Source organism: Apostichopus japonicus, chromosome 4 (assembly GCF_037975245.1).
Source record: "Apostichopus japonicus isolate 1M-3 chromosome 4, ASM3797524v1, whole genome shotgun sequence".
NCBI classification, from domain to species: Eukaryota; Metazoa; Echinodermata; class Holothuroidea; order Aspidochirotida; family Stichopodidae; genus Apostichopus; species Apostichopus japonicus.
The window spans coordinates 3,249,559-3,271,369 of NC_092564.1; the positions used below are offsets into that span (position 1 = coordinate 3,249,559).

The window sequence follows — 21,811 nt, forward strand, 5'->3', positions numbered from 1 at the left end:
TGCAAGTGTATAGTGTTTTTCTTGTCGCTACAACGTGCAGACAGTAATGAAACGTGTTACCTTACTTGTTATCTTTTATCTGGAACTGAGATGTCCATCGCTGCTATTTACACTGTGTTTTGGGTATTGACCGTAGCTGCATGTATTGACTGTACACTAATGTCTAATTACCGACGGTAGCAAGCTGCGTGTGTAATTTCTGGGATCGATGCTGGTGTCTAACACTTCTGTTGCACCTCATTATGATCATTATGAACTATGATCGACAAAAAAAAGCAATTGCCCATGTTATCTCAGTGACAAATACAGAGATGCCAAGGTCAGATGTTTTTTAGGCGGGTGAAAACTGTCTGGTGCTGTTGGTTACGTACACCATCTAGGCGGAGGGCCACCATCGGTTGGCGCGAAGCGTACAAGAAAATTTTGGGATCTTACGGCCCCTCAGATGGCCGGAAACATCACTTCCCGGGTCATCTAAGCTGAATCTATACTGTCTCCATATTTGTATTGTGTCTATTTTTTTTTCATTCCAGAGGAAAAAATATCTTGAAATAAAAAAAGCTCTATCGATTTCTCACCCCCTAACCTCTCACATACCATCTCGAAATACTCTCGCCGGCTCGACATCTTGGCTTGCTTCAGCACTTCAATTGTTCACTCCTATCCGATGTCCTCACATAGCCTACCGATAGCCTACGGTATACAGTGGTGATGTGTGCATGTGTACAACAGCTACCGGTAGTTTCTGGCAGTAGCGCGCGTACTTCGTTCGGTTGCATTCAATGACTTCGCGGACGCTGTAGCGTTCACGTGTGTCGTAACGGTATTATTTTTCACGAATCGTATAGGTAACGTTGCTTTCAGCCGGGCATATTTAGCACGATCGGCTTTGAGTAATTTCCGATCCTGGCGGTTCTGAGATAATTCGCATTTTGGTATGATGAAATGAATTTCACGCTAGCAATGATACACTTTCACAGGAAAAACTCTCAGTGGGCCTACAATGCGGGAGATTCTTCAAAAATGAGGGAGTTTTTTGGAAAATGCGGGAGATTCGGACAGGTGGGCGGGTGAGCGGGAGACGACCCGAAAATGCGGGTGACACCCGCCCAAAGCGGGTGACTTGGCAGCACTGCAAATATATTATCATTGGTGAATTGTCATTATACCCAATCAAGCTTTCTCTCTCTAATTTCTTCAAGGCCGTCGAAAGAATGGTAAATGGCGAAGTTGTGTCTATTGTGGCGATCCACAAAGTCGGATTCAAATCAGGTAATTCAGGTGAAACAAGATACGGCGTCTAGAAGTTTTGATGAGCTAAAACCACGATTTGACACTATGTTAGGTCTAAGTAATCAGAACGCGTCAATGATATGTGACAATTATAACAATTATAACTTAGGAAAAAACTTCCACCTCTGCTCACTACCCCCGACACCCCTAAAGTCTGAATAGTTGCCAAAATGTACTTTCGGATGCGATAATATATAGAACAAAGGCAACATATATAGGCAAATAGAGAACATAGCCCACCAACAGTATGGAACGCCGAACGTACATTTACTTTTGTGTTCTTTGAAGTGTTGGTGTTGTACAAATTGTTATACAAAAAAAGCGAAAGCAGAAAGGCTTAGATATAAGAGTAGAACGTTCGCTGTTTGATTTGTTTGATGATATGTACCACTATTTCATATTAATCGATTACATATGGTCATAGGTTAATTCCTGACAAGTCTAACGTCATGTCTAAAGACATAGAACGAAGTTAAAGTGTATAGTCTTTTTCACTGCCAAATTGTATTTTAGCATATTCGGTGGTGTATGGTAACTCGGCGTGTCGCTCCTTTTCACAAATTGGAAGCATTTATTATTAAGACATGACTTTTTGTTGAGAAATTGATAATTGTAGTTAAAAACGTACTCTTAAATAAACACACATTATAAAACTGGAATTGTGGTTCTATAGATGAACAGATGGTTCCATTTTCATACGTAGCTTTTTTTTATCCAGTTTATTGAGTACAATTATCAAACCGATTGGTTTTAGTAAGGGCCAAAGGCCAACAGAGGTCAAGGTCAGAAATGTTGTAAACATAGTAAATACAATAGTAGAGCGTTAATGAATTGCATTTGATGTGTAGGTTCACCTTAGTGAGTACAAAAGCAGTACAGTTGTAGAAGGTCAAGAGACATTTGAGGTCATCAAAGGTCAAAGTCTGCAACCCTTGTAAGCATGATTTTTCCAACCGTACAAATGAGAATGACTTCAGAGTTCAGATTAATTTACACATGAATGCCTACATGCGGTATTATTTTCTGTGAACGTCGTGTCAAGGAATCACAATGAACCTATCAGCTTGCTGGTTATTTTCATTAGGTTCATGAATGATATTTTCTGTTCCCTATCTAGATGGTCATCCGTATCTGGAGTTCGGCAGGTTTTATTGGAATTCTGATTATGCAGATATTGAACTTTTCATCCCAATTGAGGTACCCTCCTCTCTACATACCTATCAGTACAGTGGAAAACGAGAGAAAGTTAGGTTTGTTGTTACTGAAAGGACGGAGGAACTCTGGTTGGAAGTAGATTGTGACGATATTAAATTCACTGAGTCCAGTGGTTCACTGAGTAAGTTAAAGGATTGGTTCAGGTGTCTGACATGTCTATTTTGTATGAATGAGCACAAAAAGACGAAAAGAACAGTGAAGTACCTACCATGATAGCATGCTCTTTTAAGGAGATATGACACTTTGAAGATATCAAAATTTCTTTGAAAATGACTGGTGTAGAAAGACTTACTGCGAGGTGTGATGTCACATCCTCACTTCCTTCACATGTGTGAATATATTTCTTTAAAAATTATTTATATTTTTTAACACATTTGAAAATAATATAATCATAAAAAAAATCAGATGTTTAATCTCAAATACTTCCTTTGACAAATATAGAGATCTCCTGACATACCGTATCTTTTGGTTGAAAGTCATAAAATCTCACAAAGTATTCCGAAAAAATACAAAGACTTTTCAGGAATGTGAGGATGTGACATCACAGCTAGTCAGATTTCAGAAGTTTCTACACAATCTGATAAAACTTTACACTTGAATATCTCTTTAACCGAAAAAAGAAAGATATTTGAACAGGTTTTTCACCATTGTGTTTCTTTTGTCCTCTTTCATATAACATAAACATGTATGACAACTAAACCAATTCATTAAAATCTCGATTCTCATTGAATTATCAGGAGAAACTGGTTATGGATTGAAACCGTTCACCGGGCCAGGCTTTAAAATAGATGATAATGTCGTAAATGTTTAGTATGTAGACTTCCTTACCAGACAGTTGTTCGCTTCACGATTACACGATGGCTGTATATAGTAGCTTTATAATAACTTTACAGTTCTAACTGTAACAACACCGAGTGTACTTTGCAAATACCTAACTCTTATAATGGCATCAAATCAGGGGCGTATCCAGGATTTTCTAACCCGGGGGGCGCAAAGTACTATCTAAGCGGAGCGCCACCATCTTGGCGATGTCTTGGCGTTTTTCTTCTGCTCCCTCCTTTTCTCCCTTTCTACCTTTTCCTCTCTTTTTTCTTTATCTTTTCTCTTCCTTCCTCTCCTTCCTCCTCATTTTCCCCCTCCTTTCCCTTTTTTCTCTTTTCTTTTTCTCTCCTCTTTTTCTTACCCGGGGGACGCACGCCCCAACGCCTCTCCCTGGATACGCGCCTGAGAGTGTATGTTCAGCTGGCATTCACCAGCCAGCCATGTAGATGATGAAGGGGGCTAGTATAGTCCCAATATTGTGATATTGTGATATGTTGTGGGCGGAGGTCATATATTCGTTTGAGTTCACCGGGGGTCAAATTGTGGAAACCATTGTTTATCACAATATTTCAACAAGGACAGATGTCATATTTAGTATTTTGATGTATTATCACATTTAGTACAAGAAGCCAGTTGTTGAGGTCAATGGTCACATCAGGACAGCCTGTGTCATTGCGAATTATTGTTTGTCACATCACACTGCTTTTCACTGTATTACTAAGATCAAAATGACATCTAATGATCACCGTTTTATCTTTGTAACCATAACTTTGAAACAACTTTGAACAATGAAAGGATCTAATTGAAATGGAGTTATATTGTGAGAATTACCGTATACACACAGTCTCTATATAAATTACAAAGCCACTATCGTTTATGCCAAAGAATCTACGATATGACGAATAGCAGCAACCAATCAAAGCATTGGCTTCATATGATTTGCTTTAAACAAGAAGATATTCATTGTATGTGTGGCTAAATGTGTAAGACTGCATTGACTCCTTACATAATTGCTCATTCTGGACACTCAAAGAGTAAACTTCAGAAATAAGAGATCTGCCAAGCAAGATGATATACCAAATTGGAATTGGTCTAAAGTCCGAGTGCAGAAAACTGGACTCGAGTACTATAAACGTGTGGGTATTACACATTTCTTTGTGGGTATACTGTGCGGGTGGGATCTACATTAAATACGTGTTTGTTGCCACATTGTTCAGTTCAGTGGTGTTGTTATTGTTTGTTGTGTAGGGCAATCAATCTTGTAAAGCTTTATACAACAGACACATCACTACCTGTGATTCATTGATTAACGGTAAACTGTAACCGTGGGTGCTTTTTTGTTTTTTAAATTATGTGATGCAACTTACCCTGCAGGTAGAAACAATTAAACACAAGAACACTGTGATACAACAAATTTGAACACATTGTCAGTAACAGATGATGAAGCCACAAATGAAAGTATGAGTTCATGTATAAGAATTCAAAATAATAACAATTTGGAAGCTAGGAAAGTTTTAAAGAAAATGGTTACACATCTCTAAAAGAGTAATGGCGTTCCGTTATAACAATTCCTCATTCATATAAACACTTAATAGACATGCCGTTTTACCTGCAACTTTAAACCAGGGAGTTGAAAAAAAAAATTCATCTGTTTGCACAAATCGTAGATATAACCCTCAGTGTCAACGTGTAAATTGTGTAAACAAGAGTACAACGACACAGGATTCGGTATTTGAGCAGGTTTCCAATAACATGTTTTAATACTTTTTGGAATAATATCTTTCTTTCTTTCTTTCTTTAAAAACCAGAATGCAAAATGCATTGAGGTTTCGATGACTTCAATGCACTAGACTTCTGCTGGTTAGTATAACCATAACTAGCTGTTGCAATAACATTATGGCATGCTAACACAGGTCAGTCTACTGTACGTGGATATACACACCTCCATCAAAGCAATAGGGTTCTTGTATGAATGTTATGAATCCACACACCAAGTATTACAAAGCCAAACCAAATCTCTAATAACTTCGCACATTAGGGTTGCAGAGGAGTCCACTTATGGACAAGTTAGATTGGAATATGCCCACGAAACTTCAAAGAATCAACTTGAAAGAAGCTAATACAGGTCACTGGAGGTCAACCTGAGGTAAAAGGTCACCCAAATGCAGCTCGACTATTGTATTACAATAGCGTAACTCTCAACCCTGTCAGTGGTAGTTTCACAAGTTATCGGGGAAAAACACGTTTTGACCCATAAATGACCTTTGGTGACCTTGGATCACATCACGGTTATTTTTGAAAATGTGTCCCTACTTCATTCACAACTTGTCCTAATATACCAGCCATGTCAGACTTCGTGACTAGAAGTTGTTGCAAATATTAGCATAAGTTGGGAGTTTTTGGCACTTAATCAACCTTGAATGACTTAATGTTTTTTATCAAAAATCTTCCTCTTGATGATGTGCACTCTGTCCTAAAATGCCAACCTTGATGGACATTTGGTTCTCACGTTATTGCAAAAATACTAGTTTTTGACCCCTAATTGACCTTTGTTGACCTTGGATCATATTACCGTTATGTTTTGAAACGATCCCTAAGCCCATTCACAACTAGTCCCAAAATATCAACCATGTCGGACCCTGTCAATGGTAGTTTCACAAGTTATTGAGAAAAAAAAACACATTTTGACCCATAAATGACCTTTGGTGACCTTGGATCAAATCACGGTTATTTTTGAAAATGTGTCCCTACTCCATTCACAACTTGTCCTAATATACCAACCATGTCAGACTTCGTGACTAGAAGTTGTTGCAAATATTAGCATAAGTTGGGAGTTTTTGGCACTTAATCAACCTTGAATGACTTAATGTTTTTTATCAAAAATGTTCCTCTTGATGATGTGCACTCTGTCCTAAAATGCCAACCTTGATGGACGTTTGGTTCTCACGTTATTGCAAAAATACTAGTTTTTGACCCCTAATTGACCTTTGTTGACCTTGGATCATATTACCGTTATGTTTTGAAACGATCCCTAACCCCATTCACAACTAGTCCCAAAATATCAACCATGTCGGACCCTGTCAATGGTAGTTTCACAAGTTATTGAGAAAAAAAAACACATTTTGACCCATAAATGACCTTTGGTGACCTTGGATCAAATCACGGTTATTTTTGAAAATGTGTCCCTACTCCATTCACAACTTGTCCTAATATACCAGCCATGTCAGGCTTCGTGACTAGAAGTTGTTGCAAAAATTAGCATAAGCTGGCAGTTTTTTGCACATAATCATCCTCGAATGACCTTGGATGACCTGATGGTTTTTATCAAAAATGTTTCTCTTGATGAGGTGCACTCTCTCCTAAAATTTGTTTGGTGTACAATGTACACATATAATGTTATTGCTAGAAATGTATCAAAACCAACCTTTGGCCCCTCATAACTTGAGAACTGGGTGTCGGATTGAAGCGGGAGTTGGTTTCCTATATTCAGCACAAAAAGCTCTATCATATGTCAACAAATTTTTAAACTTATCTTTGTTCTGTTTTGTTTTGCCCCGTATCTCCTAAAATGAGCATATTTTTTAAGATTTGACCTTTGACCTTTTGACCTCGCTGTCAGATGTAGTTTGACACGCTGATTCCAAAAAGCAACATGACAAGCCTGTGCGACCATCCTAACTGTACTTATTAAAAAACAAAAACTTTGACCTCTGATAACTTCGCACAAGAAGGTCGCACAGGGGTCAACTACTGACCATTTTGATCGGAAGGTACCTTTGAGATCCGATTTTGGCCACGAAAATTCAACTAACCCAAAAAACTGATAAGACGACAAAATTCAGAAAATTGACGTTTTGGCGAGATAACGGATCTCGTCAATGCAACAATTTTCTGCAAATTGTCGAGATGGTAGTAAGTGTGCAACTCGTCAATTTGCAGAAAATTGTTGCATTGACGAGATCCGTTATCTCGTCAAAACGGCAATTTTCTGAATTTTGTCACGTTACCATCTCGTCAACTCGTCAATTTGCAGATAATTGTCGTTTTGTCAAGTTGGTAACTCGTCAATGCAATGTCCCTTCTACGCTTCCGTACCCCGGCGTTACAAAGAAGTTTCATGCTGAAAGCAGTCAATGATGCGTTTCCAAATTTCCTGTGATTTGTTTGGCTAATAGTCCCTACCATTGTCTGCAAACATTTTTGCATTTATCGTGCTCAATAAACACAACGTATTATGTTTAAATAACTTATTTATATAGCGCATTATACCGACGGTCTCAATGCAACTAATTGTAACGTTGCTGTCCCGTGTAGAGATAGCAAAGTTTGTACTATAGGCTCTCATGTGTGTGCACTCTCAAATATCACAACGTGTAAGGTTGGCCACAGTGGACAAAATTCAGAAATTATGACGACATATCAGGAGGCAGGACTTTTTTATGTCTACATAAAATTGATTTGATGTGGACATAAATTCAAATTAATGCTGACATATATTAAAATAATGCTGGCACCGTACCGTACCAGCTGCGTACTGATAATGCAGTTGGCACCTTCCTCTTTCAATCTGTTTCAATCTGTGTGAATATTAATGTTCATTTAAAGAGGTGTGTCTGTATTGCATGTATGGGCTACCACATTATGTCAAAATATTCTTGCCATGAGTTGCACTTCTCTTTATATAGTAAGTACACCTTGTAAAGGGTTTCAGTGCAAACACATGAATTTATTTGTAATCTAAGATAATATATTATGTCCCCACGCTTCCATAGGCATGAGTTGTATAATTTGCATTTATGATTTTCAATATGCACATTATAGACCTATAACTATAGGATATCCGTTGCGCACAAGCCAATGTTTTTGTCAGGGGTCATTATAACTAAGTATTGTGCGTTCCTGTAGAGGTAATTTAAAGTGCTTTCATGCAGGAACGTGGGGACGCAAGTTTTTTCTGAGCGGACGCAAACAATTTTTAAGATGTTGTATCCCGGCGCTGGCGCAACTCTTAAAATCCCAGTAACATTACTGAGAATAATACTTGGTATTAATATAAGATTTTTCTATTTGTACAGCTTTCTGCTGATTTCTCAAGTCTTGCTAATGTAAACCTGTGAAACTACATTCTTTTCATTCCTTGATCAACATCTGGACAGAATGTTAGACAAGTTTACTAAAACAAGCTAAGGTTTCAATGCACACAAAATGCAAGCAAGCTGCAGAATGTTCAGGTTGGTTGTGCATGATAAATTAATGGTAGTTTTATCATTTCAATTTGTATATGGTGGCATCCAATAAAATTGTTTGAACAAGAGTGGATAGAGGGTGTGGGTCGAACCTCTTTTTCATAGCACACATAAATTCAAAAGAAACATGTCCTAGCTGTATTAGATCTAGTTATAGTTTCAGTTTCCGTTCCTTCATTCCAGCATAAATAGCATAAAATACAATTATATTTACTAAGAGAGAATAAAACGTATGATAGATAATTCCATAAAAGCGATTAAAGGCAAATTAAGAGTTAGTAAAAAAAAGCAACAGTTTTCAAAGTGTTAGTCAACTGAAAATAATTAGGAAATATCAATAAACATATATTAAATCAAAGATTTAAGATACCATTTTGAATAAAAAATATGCTCTGCATAGAAATGAATTTGTGATAATTTTAACCCAATATTATGTTGGTGCTATTGCACGATGCCATAGAAGTATGATGCTTTCATCGGTTTGAGTGCATGTGTGTGTGTATGCGTGTTTGCATACATGTGTACGTGTGTTTGTGTGAACGCTCGCGTACTCGTACTTCAAGTCCGCGTGCGTTTTTAAGAATAATCCTTCTTTCGGGGTTTCTGCAATCCCTCTTGCGTTCTTGATAAATGTAATGTGAACGGTCGCGGACTTATGGTGACCTGAGATTTCCGACTAAGTTATAATATCCGCTCTAGCCAGTTGTAATTTGGCGGGTATTTTTGAACGTGCAGTAGGCGTGAGGTATACCATGGAGCTGTTTATAGCTCCATGGGTATACCTACGTTGTGTTTGTTCAAATGTCAGGTCGGGCCTTTCTTAACAGAACCACTACCTACCGACGCTATACGTAAACACATTTTATTTTTCTTCGCACCGATTCGACCAACACTGCAAAAAAGTCACCGTTAAGTTCGTGAGACTAGAACAAACTGAATGACAGTCCACTTAAATCTAATAAACTATAATTCATTGTACGCCAAACTCACAGGTTTTTGAAGGTGCCAAAAAAACGGTAATTTATGATTACTTCGAAACGGATGATTTTGGACTCGGTTGCTACGGCAGTTACTAAAAGGCTAGAACCCTTACGTATGGCCTAGCATATAACGTTACATTAGCCTACGCATATACCTTCCTAGGTGTTAAGACCTAATATTAAATGCCTTCGATGTTGGATTAGCCTCAAATACGACATCAGCAGTAAAACAGTGACTAGCAAGATCGTTCGCTCATCCATTTGAAATGTTTGTAAGAAATTTGAATCTGGGTTAACGTGTAATGAATATAGTCAAACGGATTGGTTTGAAATTTGAATACAGTATACTGTTTACGTTTATGCGCAGTGGTGTATGCAGTAGAACCTACCAAAATAGTACAGCACTATGGCGGGCAATCAGTCTCAAATTGTGGGGAATCGACTTATACCGATTTAAATCGACATATACCAATTTCCTTCGACATATACTAGTTTTCAGCAGCTTAAATTGACTTCTACCGATTTAAATTGACATATACCAGTTTAATTCTACATATAATCGATCTAAATCGACATATACCAGTTTAATTCGACATATCATCGATCTAAATCGACATATACAATTTAAATCAATGGTAAGTAAATTAAATCGGTATATGTCAATTTAAATCGACATATACCAGTTTAAATCGATGATATGTCGAATTAAATCGGTATATGTCAATTTAAATCGACATATACCAATTTAATTCGACTTATACCAGTTTAAATCGACATATTTAAATCGACATATACCAATTTAAAACGATGATATGTAAAATAAATCGGTATATGTCAATTTAAATCGACATCTACTAGTTTAAATCGATGATATGTCGAATTAAATCGGTAGAAGTCAATTGCCTTGGACTTACACCAGTTTCTAGCAACTCAAATTGACATACTATTTAAATCGACATATCATCGATATAGCTCATTAACATATTCCAAATTCCGATTTTGGTGATGATTGACATTTGAAGATACATCACGTGCAGTCACCTGACAAGGCGGGCGAATAATTAAATAGTTCCAAATTTACCAAGCTAGCAAGGGTGTTCATCATGATTATGTCAATGGTAATCAGGGGCGTATCCAGGATTTTTTAACCCGGGGGGGGGGGGGCGCGAATTACTATCTAAGCGGAGCGCCACCGCAGCGTACAAGATAATTTCTGGTTTTGATACTGTTGTGAAATGGATGTAAATAATTGAATTCAGAAAGGATGTCTTTGACACGTTGCTGCAATATGTTGTCTTTCTTTATTATAAACTAGATTCAACAACTGTGTAGGGTTTCTCAATGGAAAAAAAAGGAAGAAAACAGTGTAAATAGTAGCATAAAGCATACTTAGTAGTAAGAAAATCATGGTTACCAGTTTTACCCCCAAAAACGATGAGAAATAAGCCCAACTGAAATAATATGTAACCTTGAAGTATGTGTTTTAACTTACGGCACTTAAGGGCATCCGTACAATACATTGGAAAAACCCTTCCCAGTAGCCTTATCAACATAGGAAAAAATAATCAGCCAACTAGAACCCATGACCTCTAGGTCAACTTATAACTTAACATATACATACAACTAGGGTAAACAAGTAGAAAGTAGGTTAATAGCAACTGTATACATCTCTCGCCCAGTATCAGGTCATAACTAAGAATGAGCTCACAGGCCTAACCAAGCAGAAACCACGTAAACAATCCCCACCATAGTAGCCTAGCCCGTGATACAAATAATACGCTGAATAACTCCACCCCACACTCCCCTATGTGGTATGTCTTGTTGAAAGGCGAGCTATACAAGTAACTACAACCCATGTTAATAATAAAATATGAAAGTTAAAGTACGGAAACTTATACACGTCATAGAGGGAAAACAATTACACGACAGATACCCCCCCCCCCCCCCCAGATCACCGGAAATGGCACTTCTCGGGCTTGAAATGACCAACCAGATGTACACTTCTGCCTGAGAACCAAGAATTTCCCAATAGTTTTTTTCATCCATAACCTTTTGGAAGATGTCACCAGTCACACATCATGTTCGACCTCACCGCATCTCCTGTGGATCATTGCTTTTTGTAGGTGATTCTACGTCGCGGCCCACAATACCCGTAAGCCCCACTTTTCAAGGTTTTAAGCCCATTATTTGTTCAGAATTTGAAAACTCACAAATTCTCGTGAATAAATTCACTTCAAAACATACCCATAATGTTGCACAAAATTTCATCTGTGGACAACCAATACAGGAAACCTTCAACCCCTAACAGACCGGTAAAAATTGCATGGAGGGAATAATGATGAAGAATGGTGGTCAGGGAATTTTCGAAAATTCAGACACAGTTAATTTATTGGTGTACATCTATTAAAACCTCTTATAACGGCTACTAAAACACTTCGTTGAAGGAAATGAAAATATACCAGATATTTCCGAAACCGAACACTACACATATCTACAGTTAGTGGCTGTTCATCCCGGAGCGCCATTTTCATGCTAACTGATATGATGTGATATCTGCTGTTTGCTTTAAAAATTCGAATAGTTGAAAGGAGACTGAAATAAGTAACTATTATCTGTTTATTGTGTAATGCTCCACCCGGGTGTAACGATGAGCCTGGCGGGCCCCTATCAGGAGGTCTAAGCAAGGGCGTCCTCAGATATGTTTACAAGGGGGGGGGGGGTCAGTAGGTCATAAAGGTGTAACACACTACTTGATACTATCTAAGCGGAGCGCCACCATCGGTTGGCGCGGAGCGCACGACGATTTCTTTGCCAAAAAATACTCCTAGATCGTCGGAAAAGACACTTCCCGTTCAAGTTGCATTTACACGGTTATTTTGAGATCTCATGTCTTAGGATTTTGACTTTCAATAATTTCAGTAATGCATTATGGGTCCGTATGCAATTAACATAACTAGAGAACTGTCGGTTGGGGGAAATCATTGAAATGTCAAATGCTTAACTTTTTTTTAAATTTGTGATTTTCCAGGGGGAGTGGGCAAGTTCCCCCCTATACTGTATGGAGTAAAATGGAGACTACCGTACAAATACAGTAATCAAACCTTAGCATAAACCTAATTTCGGCTGAAACTTTGTCTCCATCTAAGCCTAATTTCCCGTGCTTTTTTACTTACCAGATACACCGAAGGCATCTTTATTCTTACCTTTTATATTATATTTATATGCAAGCCCTCCCTTCTTTTTCAAATGAACGCAGTTTCAAGTCTGTTGGGTGGTGGGTTATTGTTTTAGAATTTTTCAAAAAATCATGTCCCGATGTTGTACTCAGTACAACATTGGCTGGAATTGGGTTTTAAATAATATACTTCGTTTTCGATTATAATAATAAATAACATAACTAGCTCGACACAGACATTAATACCCAATGAGCCCATGATCATGATGTCCGTATTCCTTATATCACGTGAAAATATGTATATTGTCTTGTTCAGTTTTTGCATGAGTTTTTCTTTCCCAGTAAAACGGGCCCTCCCTATCCAAAGAGGTATACCTTTTTTCTGTGCTTCAGTATAGCGGGGCCCCCTTTTGGTCGGGCCACATGGTTAGCACGGTCTGAGCCCATAGGAGTTAGGCTACTTTGCCCCGCATTCTTTTCATTTCGAAAGACGCGTTTCAAGTTCATTACACACTGAAGGCTTCGATTCTTTATCTGCCTTCAGTTAAGGGAAGATCTTAGGATTTTTATCCCTATCGCTAGATATTGCTAGATATCCATACAGTACAGTGCCCTTGGGATTTCTTGGATTTTTCGGGGCCTGATCTTGGGAAATTGCAAAGTCGGAAGTGGTCACACTCTATGTAGGTCAGTTGCACGACCTCTAGACGTCACTAATATACCCGATCACTTGTTATCGATGAAGTGGTGTGTTGTCGGATTTTGTCTAGGTCTTGGTACTACGGGCGAAGGTCATTAATTAAGTTTCGTAACTCATCGGGAAACGATTAGAGGGGTGGGCGTATATTTGTGGGCGCGCGTTTTCATGATGGGAAGAACCTCAAGAAGTGATGGGTTCGTCATGTTCCCCGACGACTCGGTCGAGTTCGAGACCAGCCACATTTGGTTTCATAGCACAATTGTACAATTTAAGGCGTCCATACACACACACTCATTATCATATATAGTACCGGTATATATATATATATATATATATATATATATATATATATATATATATATATATATATATAGATAGATAGATATCTACATTAGTGAGAGAGGGAAAATGGAAACGTCAAAAATGGAGTTGGTGGGTGTAAGGGGAAGGGTGAGGCGCACACCCCCTCCGTAATCCTCGATTCGTCACTGGCTACCCTGTGTATATAATAGTGATCGGCGCTGTAATTATGACTGTTCCTCTTCTCTTCCCGGTATCTTGGCGTTTATCTTCTACTCCCTCCTTTTCTCTCTTTCTTCTTTTTCTTTTCCCTTCCTTCCTCTCCTTCCTCCTCTTTTTTTCTCCCTCTTTTTTCCTTTTTTTCTCCTCTTTTTTTTCTCTCCTCTTTTTCTTACCCGGGGGGCGCGCGCCCCCAACGCCACCCCCCTGGATACGCGCCTGCAAATACTTAAAGAAACCGAAAGAAATTAATGCGTAATTCGCTCACATTGATATGTTGTAATACGTAATCACACCAGTATAATCATTGTGGTAAGTGGTACGGACATGTTTATGTTGTCTTTGGCGCGTAGGATTGCAAGCTTACCTCACAGACTAAATGTTGTCTGATGAAGCATATATATATATGAAATATATAAATATATATATATATATATATTTCATATATTTATGAAATATATATATATATATATATATTTCATATATATATAAACATATATATATGTATATATATATATATATTACATATATTTATGAAATATATATATTTATTTCATATATATATGATATATATATATATATATATATATATATATATATATATATATATATATATATATATATATATATATATTATATATATAATAATCCCGTCGATGCTTGGAGTTTGTGCACTGTTTTCTAAATAGACTAATACGCTTTTTCAATTTCGATTCATAACTTAATGTTCTTGTGACATGTCTCTCTTTGATATCAAGCCTCTTTTACAATGTACAAGTACATCCCTACGAGCAAGCCAATCAATAGCCAAGTTGTGATTCTGGTTCCGACGGATTATTCAACTGTTTGTTTAGCAGCAAAGAAAGACGACGACTTGGTCCTTTTGGTAATTTAAAAAACATTCCAATCCATTTATGAAGAATTCTGAAAATATTATTCTTTACTTAATTGTTATTTGTGGAAGTGAATTAACCGATATTATCCCAGAATCACAGAACTTCAAATGTAATTTTTGGTAACTTTCGATAACAGTTTTAGATAATGTACCATATCTTACTTAAGCTTATTTATAGAACCAGCAGTGCCTGTGTCAAATATCAAGAATTCCGTATGATTATATCTTGAAATAATAATATCCATCATTTTTATCAATTAATTATTATGGACCGTTTGTTTCCTTTGTTCCTTTGTTTCCTTTGTTTATATATATAATTGAATTGATATACAATTGATATTGAAAATCTGATATTGAAATTTATTTATATAGCCATTTGATGTAACCGAATACACGCGTGCTAAACCGATACCTGGCAATGCAAGGTTTTTGGAGTTGGCTCCGCAAAATGACAGTGAACATAAGATCGAAAGCACTGTAAAAACTGGTAAGATTTGTGAAAGAACAAAGTATCATAAAGGTATGATCAGATTTATTTAATACAATTATTCAATTATATTTTATAGCACAGGGAGTACTGACTATAAGGTAGAGTCACAAAAGAAGGGATGTTGTGCTAAGATCAATTGTTATGAAACAATAGTATCAGTCTAATTCGACAAACCCCCACCCCCACACAAGCACAAACATAAACATACCCCAAGACAAACTGACGAGATTTAGCACATTCGTTGAGCATGGAATAATATTATAAGATTTTATGCTTGAACTTAAACGAAAATGAAATATTGAAATGAATAGCAATTTTATGTTTTGACAGATTGTGAATTTTTTGTTTCTTTGCAAATACTCTTTAAAGTTTCTAATTTATAACAACTAATTATCACATTGACTAATTCTATGAGAGCGATGTATGGTAAAAGATAATTAAGATGACCATAATAGAAGTGTTTCATGTATTTTTGTTTTGTTTTTGTGCGGTTAACATGTTTATGTGCCCACATGTGGGCGATATATGTATTGTATGCATCTTTGTGTGTTTACCTACCTATACCTAGTGTCATTACCTAGTTAGGCGTGAACTCTTTTGTTGTTGTTATAACAATCAGCTTATTATATTTTCTTCCTCATGTTTTTCACAGGTTGGTATATTACGAAGGATGGCATGAAAGCCGTAGTGAAAACAACTGGCTCTCTGTTTAAAATCCATGATTAGGTTGACAAAGAGATTGCACCATTATTGCATTAGTTCTACCAAACACTCGTATCGTATTTGGAACATCTCCTGCTGGACAAACAAATGTCACAAAACTCCTTGCCGGTTATACGGCTATGTATATGTATGTAGGCATAGGCGTACGGGACCATTTCAGTTTGGGGGGGGGGGCAGAACTTTTTGTGCCCGAAAGTTCCCGTGACACTATCTAAGCGGAGCGCCACCATCGGTTGGCGCGTAGCGTAGAAGAAAATTTTTGGCACACAATGCCTCTCAGATTGCCGGAAACGGCACTTCTGAGGCCTTGCAAGTTGCATCTAAACATTCTTTATTTTATAATCTCACGTTTTAGAAATTTACCCTTCCCCAAAAATTTGGTAAATTAGAAGAAGAAAAAATGGTAACATCACTTTGAAGGGGAAAAATGGGACTGTATATTTTTTAAGCTCCTATTTAGTTACCGTATTTATTATTTTAACACAGTACTCAGCTACCTCCAGAAAAACATACATTGTTCAACGACACGTAGGCGGGATAATGTCGCTGTGTCGGGTGAGACTGCAATTTGTCTCACAAAAAAGTATAAAATATAACAAAGAATATGATAAACCTGTACTTCTAGGCTTGTAAGCACTCCCCCCTCCCCCCACCATCCATGAAAAAGAAAATGTTTCTTAAATACACTCATGTTGGGGATGTCCAGGTCAAGGGCGGCGGAAGCACTTTTAATCTGGGGGGGGGGGGCACCGACATCAAAGGGCACTTTGCAGAAATTCGATTGGACTGATGCAGCCTTACATTTAGTACCCTTTATAACTCTTATTGTATTATCTTATTTGTGTATACACATCACTCCATCAACGCCCCCCCCCCCCCGCCCCTAAAGGAAAATATGCATACTAGCACTGCAATATCCAATGCGCAAATTGGGAAACAAGGAACAAGTTTTCTTTTGAGACAAAATGAGGTGAAATCATGCTAGTTGCTAATGTAGGAATCTTCCGAATTAGAGTTTTTTTGTTGTTAATATCTTAACAAATTTTTTCCATTCGAAATAGCTTTGAGTTTGACCCACAGAAATTCATTAAAAGTCACGGGCTTAGCCAAGATTTGCAAAGTTGTATGCACGACTATCTGAGCGGAGCGCCACCATCAGTTTGCGCGGAGCGTACTAGGAAATTTTTGGTTTTACAAACCCCTCAGATGGCCGGAAACGGCCTTTCCCGAGTATTCATTCTGGTCCCCTGGCCTCTTGCTAACTTGAGGCACCTCAATTTTTATGCAGAAAAAAGGCACATTTTTAACCTGAGGAAAAGTGTGGGGGGGGGGCACGTGCCCCCTGTGCCCCCCCGGTTCCACCGCCCTTGGTCCAGGTATACAATTGAATAGTTAGAAAAAAATTGATCGTGCAAAAAGCGTGGTAGCCCAGATGAACTGCGCTTACGGTGGTGTTACACGGAAATATTCGGGCATCATGATGCTAAATAAAGAAAATCATGGAATTGTCGGGCAAAAACTTGAAAAGATTCGGGCAAGCTACTGCATATTTATATATATATTTCCAGAGGACAAGAAATTCGGGCAAAAGTCCTGAAAATTCGGGCAGCCTAAGAGGAGAAAAAAAATATATATATATTTTTTTTTTCTCCTCTTAGGCTGCCCGAATTTTTCAGGACTTTTGCCCGAATTTCTTGTCCTCTGGAAATTGGGGGGGGGGGGGTGGTGCAGTCTGCCCCCTGCCCCCCCCCGCCTCGTACGCCTATGTATGTAGGACTATGTTTATATATGAATCTAGGTTGCCGGGTGTATGTATGTGGGCCCTATATAGTGTGTGTATGCGTGTATGTATGTGCGGTTGCGTTTGTTTTTCTATCTGACCGAGGACTTGAAAAAAAGAATTTCAGGTCCTCGGTTGTGATTTCTAAAGAATCACCACGTCCTCGGAAGAATTCTATTGTATGGGGTATTGTTAAGGTTAGGGTACGTGGATTTGAAAAATGAAAAATACAAATGGGGTCCTCGGTCTGAATGTAATGCATGTATATTTGTGTGTGTGACGCCTCGATTGGAAACACGATATCTCAAGACGGGCAGCTTGGACCAATCTAATATGTTGTGTATATGAGTACCACATTGAGTAGAAGAACACCATTGTTTTGTTAGGAGGTCAAAGGTCAATTGGAGTCACCAGGGGCCAAATTGTGTAAAAATTGTAAACACGATATATCAAGGAGGTATGCTTGGACCAATCTCATATTTCGTGAGTAAGAGGACCATATTAAGTTCAAGATACCTATTGTTTTGGTTGAGGTCCAAGTCCATTTGGGGTCACTAGAGGTCAAATCGTGAAAACCTTGTAAAAACAACTCAAGAAGGGAAGCTTGGACGTATCTCATATTTAGTATGTAGTTGTGACACGTTCAGTACAAGATTTTATTGAGGTCAAGGTCAGTTGGAGTCACCAGACGCCAAATTGCGGCAACCTTGTAACCTACCGTATCTCCCACCGAATAGCCTATCAGATAACATGTGCGTTACGCCTCATAAGAATAGGAGGCTATTGGCAATTGGAAATGAGCCAATGGGCATCTGTAGAATCTGAAACTCAAAAATGAGAACTCGGACAAATTTGCATTGGCTTCGGAAGCCTTACTTTGCATGCAACATGGTGTACGACGTTCTCCGTCTTATTTATTTCAGATTCGATGTAGTTTCGTTGTGACCAGGCAGAGTTTATGAAACTTAACAGTTCGTCTAGTTAGATATTTTTACTATGACCAATGCGAAATAATAGTGTAAAACGGTCTAAGTTTGGCAGTGAGTTCACGAGCTTTTGTCTGGATCGGCTGTTGATCTCAATTTGTAAAGTCTCTTCCACCAAAACTGACTAGGCATGTGAACAATTTTATGTTGACTATAGGCCAGCAAAGGTTGGGTAGAATAGGGTTCGTTAACACAACAACGTGAAGAATACCAGTCAGAATACCAATACACTTAAGGTGGCAAGACATCTCCTTAATTATTTCTTAAGTCATTTTCCTACTGGCTATCAGTCATAATTGGCAAACTTTAGAAAAATTTAAGGGGTTTTGAGTGAAGTTTGCTGTTGTTGCTGCTAGGAATTTTGGAAGATAGATGCTCTAACAACCTCAGACTTTCATTGCGTAAAAGTTCGCTTTGATTTAGGCAGTGTAACTGAGTAATATCGATATTTTTTCGCGCACCAATCTGCAGCTAACAGACAAGATAAATAATTGGGACAATGTACGAAGTCGCTCTATTCGAGCAGCGGTTCAAAGAAGCAGTGAGGTACTGTGTAGGCCTAGGACTCCCGCACACCTAGTTACAGTATATAGTATATGTCTAGTAAAATAGAGGAGCCCCAACGGAAGCCAAGCTATCTTCGCAGGTATTTTTACAGATGTTGTAGTTTAAATAGTCTGAGACACTACAGTAGGCCTAGCTGCTTATTTATGATTCTGCGTCATGTTTTACTTTGTTCATCACTTACTTTTAGTGGGAAAAGGTTAAATACTGCACAGAAACATAATTTTCCATTGTGCAATTTCGTAGCACCATGCATCTGCCTAAGTGCCTAATCTTTTCACAGAAAGTATAGATGTTGTAGATCTGTACTATGGAGACTTGAACAGCATATAGGCCTAGTGGCGAGTGAAATTTGGCGAGTACATTTTTAGTCACGGTCGCCTAATAGCGAGTACTTTTAAAATTATTTGTCGAGGACTGAAAATCTTGAAAGATGATTTCTCATGGTAGAAATCATAGATACTTTTCATACATGGTATATGGATTTGCCATATTGAGTACAAGAATCCTGTTGCTTGTGAGGTCAAATCTCCTGAGAGGTCACCAGAGGTTAAACTCTGAAAAACCTTTTACATAATATCGAACGATGGAAATCCTAAATACCTCTTAAACTTGGTGTGTGGATTCGTAACATTGAGTACAATACCCCTATTGTTTTTTGTGGAGGTGTGTATAGCCACGTACAGTAGACTGACCTGTGTTTATCATGCCATTGTGTTATTGTATCTAAATGGTGGTTCGGGTCAATTCTATTGTTATAGCTAGTTCTGGTTATCTTTACAAACAGAAGTCTTGTGCACTGAAGTCATCGAAACCTCAATGCATTTTGCATTCTGATTCATCAGTGGTAATTGGGGGTGGCTCCTTTGGTACTTATATGATCATTTAATTTAAACTTTTATGCTTTTTAGGTTGTAATCAATACGTTACAAATATATCTTTGTTTATATTTGAAAGGATGTAAACTTGAACAGCCTTCTTTAGACGGATGTGGACATCTTCAATAAACTGTTTCACAAGAAAGTTTCGTAGTACAGCTGGGATATTTGTAATCTATTTCAGTCATCTGTTACCTACATCTCTTTTCCACTTCCCTTTGAAGTTGCTTGCACCTATGACTATGTTTCAAAGCTCCAGAACATTTCTTTAGCTGTCTTTGCTCCTTCACAATATAAAGCACTTAATTTGCATCATAATCTAAAAGCTTTCATTTCTTTCAGCAAAAATAAGCTTAATTAATTTAACCCTCTCCCCTTCCAGTGTTGACAAACCATCCTTAGTTTGGCAAGATAAACTACTACAGTGGCCCTTTTTGAGACGAAATGATCCAGATAAAAAAAATGGTGTCAGGTCAGGTGCGAAACCTACTAAATTCTATCTTACCTTAGTGCTGACAGGTTGGCTTTTCCTTCACCATGAACATCTGATAGTTGGAAGTATTGATCAGTAAATCCGAAAATCTTCATTTTATGAAAGTAAGTATATTTCTATGCTAGTTTGGAAAGGCAAAAAACGGTAAAAAAAATTGCTTCACGTTTGCTCCACATATACTTCCAGTAATTGGTTTTTAACATGTTAGTGACAAAACTCCCGATATTGTTTGGTAGTCTATATTGGTGTCTTTTATTTTTAGTACTTTTCCAGTGAGAGATTGACTTTAACCATATATAGTCTATGCTATTCAGTCGCACGCAATATGTAACAACAAAACCAGAGCAATGTGGCTCTGAGCAAAACTTTCCGTAATAGAGGGCGCAAGTTAACAAATTCAATTATTTCAAGGACAGAATTCAACATTCCCAGCGCAAGAGAAAGAGTATTTTGTTGAAATGCTATATACAAAGGTTTTACCTCAAACAAGCAAAACAACCAGAACTTTTGGAGTTAATGGCTTCATTAACCCATCTATTACTATTAGCAGTAGTAATGTAATACGTGACGTGCACAGGATTCGAAAGTGGAAAGGCCAATTCTAAATTTCTCCCGACTGATGTGGGCATTGGTGAACTTTTATGGAACGACAAGGTGTCACCGCAAGGTTTTATGAGGTGGTGAGGTGGGGAGGGGTGGGTGGCCTTTGGATTGTTGAAGCCGACACCCATCTAGAATATATATATATATATATATATATATATATATTTATATATATAGATATATATATATATATATATATATATATATATATAGATATATACATATATATATATATATATATATATATATATATATATATATATATATATATATATATATATATATATATATATATATATATATTTATATAGTTTCGGATGAAATTATTTCAAGGAGAAAGAAAATTGATAACTCTATTTTGAAGCCTAGTTCAATGGCAAAGTAATAAGACTTCATCATACAGTATATAACCCCATGAATATCAGGTGCGTATCCAGGGGGGCGTTGGG

At 37.6% G+C, this 21,811-nt stretch overlaps 1 protein-coding gene across 3 annotated transcripts in view; it reads left to right on the top strand.

Annotated features, from left to right (window-relative positions):
- The window catches only part of LOC139966158 (uncharacterized), a 41,801-nt gene extending 20,380 nt beyond the window's left edge, over positions 1–21,421 (top strand). The window contains exons 3-8 of one of the 3 annotated variants that reach the window (XR_011792490.1): positions 1,203–1,272; positions 2,411–2,629; positions 14,709–14,836; positions 15,218–15,332; positions 15,988–16,193; positions 17,833–20,419. Coding sequence is in view for 2 of the 3 variants with exons in the window: in XM_071968905.1 (XP_071825006.1) it covers positions 1,203–1,272; positions 2,411–2,629; positions 14,709–14,836; positions 15,218–15,332; positions 15,988–16,061 (606 nt within the window). In the remaining variant the exon portion in view is untranslated. Of the gene's footprint in view, positions 1–1,202; positions 1,273–2,410; positions 2,630–14,708; positions 14,837–15,217; positions 15,366–15,987; positions 17,665–17,832; positions 20,420–20,648 lie in introns of those variants that run through there. The other 2 variants (XM_071968906.1, XM_071968905.1) reach the window with 2 other exon arrangements.
- The last annotated feature ends 390 nt before the right edge of the window (positions 21,422–21,811 follow it).